The 14493-nt window shown below is 44.0% G+C and overlaps 2 protein-coding genes across 2 annotated transcripts in view; one reads left to right on the forward strand and one right to left on the reverse strand.

Annotated features, from left to right (window-relative positions):
• On the reverse strand, positions 1-2764 carry LOC135809056 (transmembrane protein 14 homolog). Its single transcript, XM_065322314.1, has 4 exons — positions 2497-2764; positions 1752-1853; positions 1276-1363; positions 1-645 (listed from the first exon to the last, which is right to left on the reverse strand). The coding sequence occupies exons 1-4, from the start codon at positions 2582-2584 to the stop codon at positions 600-602; spliced, it is 324 nt and encodes a 107-aa protein (XP_065178386.1). The 5' UTR covers positions 2585-2764; the 3' UTR covers positions 1-599.
• A 10660-nt stretch (positions 2765-13424) lies between these two features.
• The window catches only part of LOC135809057 (tyrosine-protein kinase HTK16-like), a 24861-nt gene continuing 23792 nt past the window's right edge, over positions 13425-14493 (forward strand). The window contains exon 1 of the mRNA XM_065322315.1: positions 13425-14277. Within this exon, the coding sequence (XP_065178387.1) occupies positions 13699-14277 (579 nt within the window). The 5' untranslated portion in view covers positions 13425-13698. The remainder of the gene's footprint in view (positions 14278-14493) is intronic.

Raw genomic sequence — 14493 nt, forward strand, 5'->3', positions numbered from 1 at the left:
TGTAGTGAAAGGATACTGTAGGATTACTGTAGAGATTGGGAATATCGTATTCACCTGTGTTGATATGTGGGAAAACGAATACAGCAGGTATGCAAAGAGGATATCATCGATGGATGCACACAAATACGTAAAACGCTAGATAATGTCACTAGCCTAAGCTAGTTGTAGGCAAGTAGGACAGTGATAAGTTGACAGCAACCTATGGCTCGTACAGTGTGGAAGCTGAGGCCGAGCAATAAACAAAAACGATAACAACAGATATATGGAAGGCTAAAAATGATTTAAAAAAATGTTCACAACACAGTGAGTGAGCAGACTAAAACTAAAAGAAGCAAGGTTCGCATAACACATGGTTTGTGTCAAATGGTGTCAAAAAAAAGAAAGACAGAAAAGGCCTAAAGGTTATGGCGTATGCATGGCGATGGATAAGTACAAAACTGGAATAACACAGGTGCACTGAGAATGGTGTACCCCAAGAGTAGACTCTTGGCAGAGCATGTACCACTGAAATGAATTGCTGAACACAGGCTGGCGAACATAGCAGAGAAAATGTAGCTGATATGAAAACAGGCCCTTCAGGGGCAGCCTCAGCAGAAATGTTAATCGGTTAAGAACCGGTAGGTGAAGCGCACAACTTGAAACAAGCTGTAGAGACACGGCAAATAAAGCAGAAAAGTACTTCAATCAGAGTACTAGTAAATATACAAAATTTCGGCACTGCAAAATTTCGGCACTTCACGATTATCCACATCACTGCCACAGTACACACAACTGCTACACTAGTCACGCACCAGTATACATCCGCTTAATGCGCACACAATTCGCCTATACACATTCATGTGAAGTGGAACTGCAACAATACAATGTCGTGTATTGTGTGGTCATGTACGGTTACACATCATGTGATCAAATCACATACATGTACATGTACACAGGGGCGTCGGAAGGTAATTAATTAGTGTGGTACGGTCAGCCATCTGAAGTACAATTTACGCGTGGGTGAGGGGTGGCTGAGCCGAACATTTTGGAAATTTAGAGCCCAAATCAGTGCATTTTACAGAATCACGGGGTACTTGGGGGCAAATAGTGGTACGGTCAATACCGTAGTGACCGTACCGTGTGCGACGCCCCTGGTACATGTACCAGATGAGTTAGTTAGCAGGACCACTACACGACAGAAGCCTAGCACTACAAACACTGGCTGTGTGCTGAAGTAAGCAAGGCGCTGCCATACCGACGACGCTACTGTATTTGATATGCATCATACAGTCTTACTTGAGTGCCAGGATCGGAGCAGCTGGCATGATTTTGCCGGTTTTGACCAAGCGAAACACCATGATTCCAGACAAGGTCAGTGAAGCAACTACAGATGCACACACACATACAGAGTAGCACAGAGGAGAGAAATCACCATCCAAGGCTACAGTCACTTGTACAGCACTCCTGTCTGAGCCTTGTGCACAAGAATGCATGGGATACCCATCCTATGGCCTACAAGAGCTGTGTCGGCCAGTATCCGCGCAATTGGCAGCTTGCCAGAGAAGAGGGATACTGAAATGAAGACCTTCACCATACTGATGCTAATGGTTCTAGACCTGAGGGAGTGCAGAGCTCAAGTATTGCGCAGTGCCATGATCTCAAGTCCCACGCCATCCATTCCCATCAAGTGCGGCATGTGAAGAGTCAGGATACTCGGTCAATAAAGGGAAATGTACAGTTGGATGCACGCTGCGCTGCTTTCATTTACTTACGGAATGCGAGAAGGAAGTCCCTGCGGTTGGTGCTGTGCAGCACACCTCCATAGATAATCAGAGAACCAAACACCAGGCCTGATCCCAGAGACATCAAGCTAGCTGCAGTGCCACCAGCCGGTGCATTGAATAAGACATGGCCACAAACACACAAATACTCATGAGTGCCGAGTATACTTTCACGTAAATAAAGTATGAATGAATGTACAGCCGTGGCCAGAGAAATCCGACCCACATGCGAAAGCAACGCCAAGGCTCAAGCGGCCCTCGGATCGGTTTTTGGAACGTGCATGATGTAATTGGATGGGAAATGCGGCGTTCTTTTTGACTTGTGGGTCGGATTTCTTTGGTCACGACTGCACACGACATTGTACTTATGCTCAATCTCACTTGCTATAAGTAATGGGGTTAGACTTTGAGAAAGGATCTCAGAATGATCCCCTGGTGTTTTGAATTCACGACATGCTCCATGTTCCTGTCTAGTTATACCGTATAAATATAAATGTGTAGTTTAATATTTTAAAACTTTGCTCTAAAAAAACTTCTTTCGGAGAACAAAGAAAGAAGATACACTGGGCCGAACATGATAACCGGCATGCAGTTGTAAGTCACAGCTTTGACTGTTTGCTCTGAAGATCACAGTGTGTATTCATTGAATCTTTTCAGAGCACGTAGAGTGGTATCAATACGAAAGACACGATTAGTCTCAAAAGAGAACTTTTGAAGAAATGTCTTCACCACTCACCAGCTTTCACATAGCCGAAGATGCCACCAGCAGCTACGAGTGTGCCGATGGTGTACGTAACATAATCTGGGCTTGGTGCCAAAGGCATTTTGGCTTCACTTCAATATTTTCAAATCACAACAGACACAAGTATTTAGTTCGAAACAGTCTTTTCTCTCAGTCTCATGCTCAGCTCAGTCGAGTTTTTGTAGTTTCGTCTCAAGCAAATCGCTGAGTCTACGCGCGCGCGTAGATCTACGCGCGAGTCTGGCCTGGGCACTGGATCATGGATCACGTCCGGCCGGATCGGTCCTGTTTTATTTTTTTGACTTTCGGCGTCATTTTCCACTTCGAGTTGCGCGCGCTGCCAAAAAGTGTCATTTATCCACTTCGAGTCGCGCGCGCTGTCAAAAAGTGTCATTTTAAATATACCATGAAAATAATTAAATTTTGTGCGCCCAGGACTACAAATACGTAGACCAGGTAGTCAGGTACAGCCATGCATACATGTCACATCATGACAGAACATGTATGACATTTTATCACTCTCTTATGACCGCCACAGAAACTTGTCAAATATCAGCATTATATTGACCGCTTTAATAGGCCATGGTAAAAATTATCTTTGATTCTCAAGTACGCGCGCACCGATTTTTGGCGGCGCACCGATGATTTTTTTTTAATTCTATACGTGCATATGCGCACATGAAAACGGTCAATGATTATGTGAAAGGCATGAATCAGGGAGTAGTAAAATACCAGTAATTTTCTACTCCCTGGCCTGAATAATAAAATAATTCTAATAACCTGTGACGTACATAATGTGCGTGACCCTATCTTTGGAAATAAAAATTGTGGGAATAAAATAAAAAATCGCTCGCTCGCACCGATTTTCACAGGCTCATGACCTGAGAATCAACTTTATTTTTACCATGGCCATTATACTAGCAGCACCCGGCCAGCGTTGCCTGGCCGAACGCGTTAACGTGGCATGCGGGTGAAGCAAGTACATGAACAGCACACGTGCTCAGCACGTGGTGGTGGCTACACGATTCGCACGCTTCGCGTGCTCAGTGCTTCTGCCGCCGCTAGCTAGCTACACTGTTCGCACGCTTCGCGTGCTCAGGGCAGCGCTGCGGAACACGCAGACAAACACACACCACAGGTGCCTCTTCTTAGTATATACCGTATTTCCGCAAATAAAAGGCCGTCCTCGTATACAACGCCTTCCTTGTATACAAGGCCGGGGCAGGGGCGATTGAAAAAATAAAAGACCGTCTCCGATTAGAAGACCGGACCTACTAAATGAGTCTTTGTTCTTGTGTTAAAAATGGAAGACCGTGCTCAAACTGTGGGAAAAAAATAGAAGACCGTGCTCAAACTGTGTAGAAGAAAATGGAAGAACGGGGGTAAAACTGTGTGGCGAGAAATAGAAGAACAGGGTCAAACTGGGTTGAAAGAATAAAAGACCGTCCTCGAATACAAGACCGTCCTCGATTATAAGGCCGGGTTAGGGCGAGGTTGAAAAAATAGTAGACCGGCCCACTAATTGTGGAAATACGGTATTGACCACTTATTAGGGTGCGTTCTTAAATCCTCTCGGAAAAGTTGGAGACTCTCCGAAAAGTTCGAGAGCTGTTCTTATATCCTCTCCGAATTTAAGGAGGCTCTCCAAAGCTCTCCAAGCTTCAGAGGCGGTTGAAACTTGGAGATTCCCGCGGTTTGGAATCATCGCATGCGAACTAGGCTAAAAGCCACGTGTTGATCATGAGTGTACGCATTTCCCTTTTCGCATACGCACAGCGCTGTAGAGGCAGAAAATTTCGTCGGTCAATAATTTCGTCCAACTCCAAAGAAAACGAGTTCGTCCGGTTGAAAAATTCGTCCAGGGATCATAAGAGTGTATAGGCTATCTCGAGGCTGCTGACCGGTGGAATATGCTGCCTTCCACTGTTCGTACTTGTACCGATTACCGCTCATTTATTCGCTCATGCATAACCTTCCTAGGGGCTCCCGTAAGAAGACCATAGGTCTGTGGGAAACACCCTAGTAAAATAAAAGTTAATAATAATAATAATTTGAAACTCGGATGTTGAGCCATAAATAAATGTGGAAGAGAAAAAGACATATGGGTACGAGTTAAGAGTAACTCTCCATCACTGTAACATGATACTATATACTGAGATGTGTTGAAGCTAGGTGTCAGGACGTCGAATGTTTCAGTACTCTGTCAGTTTTGTGCCTAGTTATTGCACTTTCTGACTGTATATAGTATCATGTTACAGTGATGGAGAGTTACTCTTAACTCGTACCCATATGTCTTTTTCTCTTCCACAATAATAATAATAATAATAGAAATTCCCTCAAACCAGTTAAAATAATAGAAATGCTGGACAAATTGATATTCGTCCTACATTTAGGCTGCGTTCGTTTTTAGCTACTAGTACCTGGTAGAGTAGAGTAGAGTCACTCTACCGATAGAGGTAGATGGTAGAGGCAAGTGTACGAATGCTGTTCTACCGGATCTAGTAATTTACACGATGTGTACGTGAAATGTTTCTTTTTTGTATGGAGTTGTGTACAAATCCTTGATCTTGCTGGAAATCCCGTAGCTCTACCAACTTCTACCGGATTCTACCAACTTTTTCCCGGTAGAGCTGGTAGAGGAAAGTAGAATCTACCCTTTTGAGTAGAATTTTTTTTCAAAAAACGAACACCTCTACCGAAAGAAGTAGTTTCTACCCAAACCTGTAGATCAAAAACGAACGCCCCCTTAATTTAGTCCAGAAGCTCCCTAGACGAAAAAGACGAAATTAAATTCCAGACGAATATTTCTGCTTATACAGTACTATATTCGTGGCACTCAAGATCGCGGCCCCTTTGGCGCTTCATTTTGCTTGACATCTGCAAAATATCTCCGAATTCTTCGAGATCCTTCTTCGACTTCTCTTTCTGTTTTCTTCTTTTCCTAGAAGCTAGAGAATTTAAGAACGCACCTTTTTTAAGGACTTAGAACTTTTTCCTCAAGCTAGAAAAAAATCAGAACTGAAAGAAGAAAAATCTGAAACTAAATGTTGGGATTTGAACCCAAACCGTCAGATTCTCAGTCAAAGAACTTGGGGAACATACTACAAGTGACAACTGAAAACTTCTGGTTATAGAGAAGTAATCTCCAATGTATACATATGTACATGTACATACTATGTACTATTACAATAGTACTCCTTTCTTCCTGTAAACACAGCTAAAACAGGTTAGGTATGCTATGTCGTGATAAATCTATTATTGCCCTCATAATCGGTCAATATATGAAATATAGACCTCGTAAAAGACCTCGGGGGACCTCAGTCTTTTACTCGTTCTATATTTCATATATTGACCTCTTTAATCGTGCAATATTAGATACGTACACTCCATTCATAAAAAGATGGACTTCTTATGTAGCTTTTGGCCATACATGTACAAAAACAGTCACAAATGGGTCAAACTTTGAGTTTTATAAAGAATTTTTTCGGCAATCCCGGCCTCTATCATATGCTATGCCAATGGAATGCTTTTTCTGAAGTCTATTTGAAGTATTTCTGCAAAAAGCAAGCCGTAACAAGAATAGGATTTCGGCCAGGTTTTGCTCCAAAAGCACTGAATTGGGAAAATCCAGGCCGTTCACTCTACTTCCAACAGTACATTGTGCGGTTCGAACCCCACGGTTGGCCCGGGGTACCTTTTTTGGACCCCTTTCAAGTTTCAAACTTCGCGGCACTGCACCATGTACAATAAAATCGCCAAAACGGAAGCTCGCTAGAGCAAGTGCCCATCTAATTCGCTGTACGCAAGTTCGTTTTAAGCGGAGTCGACTGTATTATGATTACAGGTACCTGGTAACTTATTATAAATTCGGAATGACGCTTCACGCAGCTTCATTTATATAATCAACTCGTATTATGGCAACACTGGCCAACACTTCCGGGATGCACTGCTACTTCACATCAGTAGCAGTACTGTCGGACAGTTCTTTCTCTGAGAAATAACCGTTCGACTGTGTGAAGTAGCAGTGCATCCAAGTGTTGGCCAGTGTTGCCTTAATATGAGAAAAGTAACGTAGTTTACAGTAGAACTTAGAAAATCTGAGCATATCTACCTGGGCGATCCAAGGTCACATGGCTGGAATGGGTACGTTGCACTTGTCTTTGGGTCCTCAAAATAAGCACCATGTACGTCTTTATTACATTAGACATGGTTAGTATTTTACTGTTCGCCCTAACTGAATTCGACCACCGGCCTATACCGTTTCTATACCGTTTCTTTGTGTGAACAGTAAAATACTAACCATGTCTACAGTTCGCTGTATCGTCGAAACAATACCAAACTGATTGTGTTTTTGGTGCTGGGTACGAGTACCGTTGGATTAGCGTGAGCCGTAAAATGCTAACCATGTTTAACGCCAGTATGTAATAAGTAATAACCTTACAAATCGTATGTTGAAATAAGTTCAAATAACATGTCGTGTTCGGTATGGCCAAGCTTGGCTATTAGAGGCGATTTACACGATGGCAGGATTCATCCTGTGCGTGATGCTACCATGGAAATTCAGTCACATGTACTCATATGCACTGCCGCCGTGTAAATCGCCTCTTAGTGCAGCGCACCTGCGTTGCAACCAGCTAATATCCATCCCAAGGAGAAAAGTACAAAAGCACAAAGCAGAGTTGCTGACCCGTTGACTTGCGAAAGTGCTTGACCACAAAGAGGAGCCTGTGACACAAGCTCATAATGGTGGGCAACTTCGTTTTGTTGTAACTCTGAGTTTCATGGCAATTGGGCCAATCACTGATAAGACAACATAGTGGATGCTGATTAGAGTACTAGTATCTAGGAAAAGAAAAGTGTGTTGTATCCAGTTTCACCGTAACGGGGGTAGGTGTGGTGGCGTACTCCCTGAGTTTGTAGATTTACCGGTACATTGTATATTGTTAACATATGCATACATACAGAGCTAGACCCTCTAGCTCTATCGGATGTCAATCTCTTCAATTTTTATCAGTCTATGTAGAGCTCTAGAGTAGAGGGTTACCGGTACATACAGTTGCCATGGTTGCAGCAACCGTACTGTGTCTGTGTGATATCGTAATACTATTTCTAGCGTGGATTACCATGATTACGGGAGGTTCTCAGTTTCAGTGCTTTACATTGCCACCTAAAAATTCTGAATTCCACCCCATCCAACCAAAGTTTAATCCCCGGTCGATACTGAGGTTGACTCACCACTGGAAATAGTGGCACCAAAACACCGAAACATGCACTTACACTCAGTTACAGTAGGGGACCTTGTAAAGTTGTGGGCTGAGTTTCAAATACGATATTTCTTGGTTCCGATTTTTCACTTTCCTGCTTTTAAAATAGGGAGAAAATATTGTCTCATGCTGGTCAACGTCAAAGGCCGCAGCAAGATGAGAGATTTCCATTCGACTGCTCATCAAGCCGGTGGGCGCGGATGGGGAGTTTGAAATACAGTACAGCTGCAGTAACAGCCGTGCACTGCACATCCACGTTACGCTGAAGGTATTGCATTTTACGGACACATCTACAATGAAACTATGTTGTCTCTACCGTATGCATTGCTCACGTCCGAATGATAAATATGATAATCATTGGTATCGGTCGTACAGTGTACATGTAATTGCCACCTTGGGGGTAAACCTAGGTCTCAGGATGTGGGGCCCTCGGCACTTGCCAGGCTGATTTGATGCCCAACTTTACATGTATAATTATACTTCGAAGTAGACAAAATCAGTTAGTCACAATCACATACTTGACAAGTACATGTACATGTACCCAGGAAAATCAGGATATCTCCGGCCTTATAAGGGAGGTTTGGCACCTCTGTGCCTGGGGCACTGAGCCGCCGGGGCAGCAAAGTTATTTCCCGGCAAATTGTGCTAGTGTAGCATTTCGGAATTTTCAGCATATTGTGTGTGTTCTGTTGCAACATGAATATCTATGGTTTGATAGAAGAAGATAGGTTAAACGCTGGCATAGTAGCATGTTGACAAAAATCATATACGTACCACACGATACTTAGTATTGAGATTGACTTTTGGCATTCACGGTCACGGAGTAAGTCTTGTGTGAAACTGTATGCTGCATGAGGCCCTTTTAAAGAAGTGACGTCATAGGTCACCTGATTACGCGGCCAAAATGTCCACCTTAGCACATGTACATGTAGTAGGCCAAGTCCGAATCTCTGTAGTAGACTTTCCCCACCGCTCACAAACCACAATGACGTCATGATTGCAAGAAACTTACTTTATTATCTTGCCTGCCATGAGTATCTGCATTCATCTGTCCAGGCAATGCAATTTCTGAAATGTTTGAGTGAGAGATCTGGGAGGGCTTGGCAAAAGCCCCCGGAACTACACTAGGCTTATGCAGGCCTGGATCGAAGAACATGGAGCCCAACAATGCATGCAAGTCATCAGTGATTCTGATTATGTTCATGAAAGCTCTTAGCCTCTATGTAACATGCGCAAAGGCAGAAGAGAACAGAGACAACCGGCTAGGTCATTGTTGCAGGTTGTCCAGCCGTCCTGCTTTGGACCAAAGCATTTGTGTACATTTACACCGGAGACAATTGCCTCTGTATACATTTACAATGGATGTCCTGCTTTGGAACGTGGCAAGGTTGCGCTTCATGCACATAGCAAAACTAAGGCAATCCTCAGACAACTGAAGTTCTGAATTCTCGTTACATGTACATTTATGTGGGGTCTACAATTGCATGTCATGAATGAAATGAGTGAGTCGCGACAGAAGAATATACATACATGATTATTTGTACATTTGTTTGCCAAAGCAAAATGCAAGACTCAGTTCGTTCCAAGAAAACAACAGTCATTGATTGTATCACTAAGAACTAAGAATATGCCATTTTCGAGCATTATCTGCCAACCTCCGGTATACCACATACTTGTACTGTCATGTACACAAACACACACTACTCTCGGCGTTCAGAATGTCATTGTTGGCCGTCTTGGCTGTACCTACTACTAGTACTACCGCGTACCGCGGGCACATTCTACTGAACAGTCTGATGAAGAAGTTTCATTCATGGCCTTGATGTGAAAAAAAATGAATGATCGCTCAGCAAAGGCAATACCTGTACCGGTATACCATGAGTCACAGTACATGGCATGAGCTGTACCAGGCTGACATGATGAGTTGTGACCAGGCCAGGGATGAGGCTTTACTTCTCCCAGTCCCTGGTTACTTGTAAGTGCCAGCTGACTCCTCCTACATTTTGTAGATCCTTGCCCCAGCTGACAGTGCAACACTAGTGACAGTGACACATTGGTAATACTGTGTGACTTCTAGAGAAACTGTCGTCAGCAGCCTTACCTTATAAGGAGGAAGCAAGGGGACGTTGTCAGTAGTTGCACGTGTCTCTTCCCCCTACTGTCGTCTTGGCAGTCAGGAGAGCAATGTTTGGACCAAACTAAGTTGAAATAACTAATTACCTGCCTTGGTATCACAGACCCAGACCGTTGCTAACTCAGAACCTTTGCGGCTTCTTCTTCATAAGCTGTTGACGGAGACTCCCTTGATTTAGGCTAAGGCCTGTGGAGAATCCATAAATACAATAACACAAGGGAGTACTGGAAAAGTGGAAACCCTTCTTACTCTAAAGATTTTGTTTAGATATCTTTGCTTTCTTGTGTCGGGCATTTTTTCTTCTTGCTGTTGCTGCTGTGCATGTGTGCATGTGTGCGTGTGTATGTGGGTGTGGGTGTGCATGTGAGTGAGGTGTGTTAGGGGTAGGAGCATGCATGGTGCGGCTGCACACAGGAGTGCCAAAAGAGAATAAAAGAGAACCTTACTCTAAGGATTTTTTTAGATATCTTTGCTTTCTTGTGTCGGGCACTGACGATGCCTACACGTGCATGACTGTATGCCATGTAGGTAAACACATTGAGTACAGGCTACGGAATACTGTCACATGCGACATTCTAAACAGATGCCCGTGCCCATGACCCGTGGAGCATTCCGGAAGCGTTTCGCAATGTATCGACAGAACGTTCAAGTTGTGCGCCCCCTGTGTGCGTGTGGTGTGTGTGTGGTGTGTGTGTGTGTCACGTATGTGTGTGTGTGTGTGTGTCACGTATGCGTGTGTGTGTGTGTTTGTTTGTTCATCATTTGAAGTTACTACCGGAATAGTCTTACATAACCATGTGTGTGACACCTTCAGCTGTTCTATCCTGTGAGGCCATGTTCGCAACAACTGCTCGGAATCGTCGAACGTGCCTACTCAGCTTGGATGTAGATCTACTACAGTACATGATTGTACAATTATTTGTTAGCAGTGGACTGCATAGGCGACTTCTTACTTTAGCAGATCCCCGTTTAGCACTGTCTGTGCAAATGCCCTCCCTAAAAGGTCCGAAGCCGCAAAGAGACCGGAGTGAACATGTCTGCTGCATCATTGCGTGTGCACAGAGAAGTAAAGCTTGGAAATTAGAATATTCATTCTCCAGTCTAAAATCCAGGAAAGTTAGTCACGAGTCTTACGACCCATGATGCGATAAACCATCAACCCCAAGTAATTGCCAAGTGAGCTGCAACTCTTGAATCGTCAGATCACTGACTCACAGTCATGCAGTGTTCGAATGTGTTGATTATGACCACAATGACTATGACTATAGTATACTGACTGGTGTCGACGCCATGGCATGGCATGGGTCATGTAGCTAAATCACCTCGTAACGGTTACTACTGAGTACTGTGCCATGATTTACCGAGGTCATGCCCACTTCAATGACATTTTTCACAACTCACCGACAGGCACATGGGCCATGAGGCATGAGGCTAGGCTAGCGGTGCTGGTAGGGCCTGCCATGTAAGTTTGTTCAACCGACCAGAGGTCTGGGCATCTTCGAATGGCAGGCGCACCAAATAGTTAATTGAGGGGGAGGCACAACAGTCGCGTAAGCACTGGCGAAATGAAAGAACAGAGGGGAGGACCTAATTTGGAACACAGCAGAAAATCAAACAGATATAAAATAAATGGGAGTGAAGACGAGTGGCAAATAAAGGGTGCAATAGGGGTTGAACCGTTGAAGTGGAATTTAGCTACTCAGGATAGGCAATAATAATAATAACATAGACGCAAACAAACAAGTCGAAAGTCATTTGGGAACAGCTCAAAGTGAGTCGGTGAGATGCTTAGGAGTCTGCCAGCAACCGATACTAACTACAGTCTGTAAAAGTTAGTTAAGTTTGTACGTCCGCGTTACCACCGTCTATACAGTTGTGTTAAGAAACACAACCAGCTTAGGAAGTTTGGCTTGTGCAGTGTCGTGCAGTCTGCAGTACAGGTAGGTAACTAAGTGTTACTTCTAAAATTAATCATGTGTCCACAAATGCACCAATTACAATCATGCAGAATATCTATACTGTTAACACTATACTGTTAACAGCCTTCAGGACCGCCTACTAATATACATGTAGTTCTACTCTCTGTCTCAGGATCAGTCCTGACCGTTGGTTGTCTTTGTAACATGTACACAGTACAGACTCAGTACTCGTATAGCAGATTGGGATATTTCGCAAGACCAGGTACATGTACAATGTAGGTATATGTAGGTACGTTTTTATTTTGAATTCGCAGAACCAAACAGGCGGTGTCGCCCAATTGCATGGAAGCGAATGGAAGCAATAATTATAAAGTCGTACTTGAAGTAGAAGACAAAGCAAACAAAAATACACAACAACATCAACAACATCGTGAGAATAAAGAATTCATAACAACAACAACAACAACAACAACAACAACAACAACAACAACAACAACAACAACAACAACAACAACAACAACAACAACAACAACAACAACAACAACAACAACAAAAAGGTCTGTGATCCCCGAGACCTAAACTACCGGTACTTTGTTCAGACTGAGTGTAGACCTACCAGGAAGCACAAAACTGCAGTCTAGCTTGGTACCTGCTGGGAAACTATGGGCTACTGATATACCGGTATTATAAATGAAAAATAATAGGCAATTTTAATTTATATGTACCAGGTGGTTGAAAACTTACAAGCCCAGTTTTAGCTAGTAGAAGCCCAGTCATTATAACTTACACTTACACTAAGTCCGGACTGGTTGAAAAAGTATAAGTGCGGGGCTTAATAGGGCTTGAAAGTGATGACGTCAAAACGGCCAGGGAGTAGTAAGTTGACATCAGATTTCTATTTTTGGATCCACTAAGGTGTGACTTTGCTATTGCCTATGTATGTGGGTGCATAGCAACCCACTCATGTCGCATGCAGGTGTGACTTTTATTTCGCCACCAGTTGTAACCCCGCCCCCAGTAGCCAAATCAGTCAGTTTCACTGGCTACATCACCATGCTGTGGGTAAGACCGCTTGAAATGTGCTTGGATCCATACAAAAACTGGATCCAAGTGGATCCAGTTTTTGAATTTTTGAAATTGTTGCTATGCTGTGACGTAGCACTTTCAAGCCCTTATCGGTCTCAGTCAGAGTCTCTGGCTCGGCAGAGTCTAGTCGGCAATGCACCTGGGACTGTACTTAGTCACTACTTTGTAGTCAACTGGGAATGCTGCTTGCTAATGCTAGCTTAGCTAGCGGTCGCTAGCACTAGCAGTAGCAGGACTGCACTCTGCAGGGAGTCGGTTCGACTGGCCTGGGCCAGGCTGGGGTCGACTCCCTGCTAGCTGCTACTTGTGCTAGCTAGGTATGTCGCAGCCAACGCGACCACTTCGTTGCGGAGGATGCATTGTACACGTACAATCAGCGTGTTACATTTTTACACGCTAGCTAGGCGCTAGCGTGTGCATGTACGCACATGTACGTATCACTATCAAGTATCATTGTATGTGCATGTGGATGATGTGGTGCATTTTACGGGTAGATCGACACAAAAACCGTGTTTTACACTCTTCACTTCAGTCTTCGTTCAACAACAGTACAAGGCAACAGATGAGAAGGAAGTCAGTTAGCGACGTTGTGTTGTTTGGTGTTCCTCACTGACTTGTGTCATTACTAGATGTGGATTGGCGTATGCCCCGCCAAGCTTCACTTTGCCTTGGATTCGGTTTCGTACTGATAGTCTATGCGTGTGCTTGGACGAAGGGGTCGACTTTCATGTGATGTCGGAGAAAACCCAGCTGTGAAAAGCAGCATCGCATACTATACGTACTAAGTGGCACCATGGGTGATCTGGACTTAGACCAATGTCGTTTCTTCCATGGTAGAGTGTCACGAGAAGCTGCAAACCAAATATTGAAATCGGATGGAATACCTCCAGATGGAACCTTCTTGGTGCGTGAGAGTACTCGTGACCCCGGTGGATACTATGTCCTCTCCGTGTGGGTCAAGGGCCAAGGCCTACATTTCCAATTCAAAAATCACGGCGATGCGATCTTCAGCATAGACGATGGTCCAACGTATCAAGGAGTGGAGGCTGTTATTCAGCACTACCGAACGCAAGCAGATGGTTTGCCGTGCAAGCTGACATCTTTCTTCCAAGGTGCGCTGCCGCCTCTCGCCATACGAAGACGTGTGGACACTGAATTGCATTTAGCTGTGCAAGGAGGTAAAGGTGCGCTTAGTCGCGTTCAACAATTGATCAAGTCCGGGAAAGTCATCGACGTGAACGCTCGGAATCCCACTGGTGCTACAGCGTTGCTTCTTTGCTCGCACAAAGGCAGTGAAGATGTTGTACAGGCTTTACTCTCTAGTGGTGCTGATCCCAAACTCAAGGATACCAATGGAAATACACCTTTGAAGGTACGGTTTAGAAGGAATTTCTTTGATAAAGCGTGCCGTTATCATGGTTATGTCAGGCCTAGTAGAAGCTGTCAAAATAATTGTACAGTGATACTAGGATTGGAGCGATTGCATTGGAGCACTAGCGACGTGTTTTCTGGGTGATCATACATGTACAGTCATGTATTTTGACTGTTGTCGAGATTGTTGAGTTGTTGGTTCTGGTGTGTGTGTGTG

The sequence above is a fragment of the Sycon ciliatum genome, chromosome 2 (assembly GCF_964019385.1).
Source record: "Sycon ciliatum chromosome 2, ocSycCili1.1, whole genome shotgun sequence".
NCBI classification, from domain to species: Eukaryota; Metazoa; Porifera; class Calcarea; order Leucosolenida; family Sycettidae; genus Sycon; species Sycon ciliatum.

What these genes read in the sequence shown, in the direction of transcription:
- LOC135809056 (XM_065322314.1), bottom strand. Translation starts at nt 2,584, where the DNA reads ATGCCTTTGGCACCAAGCCCAGATTATGTTACGTACACCATCGGCACA. An exon ending in GGACTTCCTTCTCGCATTCC is followed by an intron (nt 1,364 to 1,751) that starts GTAAGTAAATGA and finishes GTGCATCTGTAG; the next exon opens with TTGCTTCACTGACCTTGTCT. An exon ending in GCTCCGATCCTGGCACTCAA is followed by an intron (nt 646 to 1,275) that starts GTAAGACTGTAT and finishes GTGTCTCTACAG; the next exon opens with CTTGTTTCAAGTTGTGCGCT.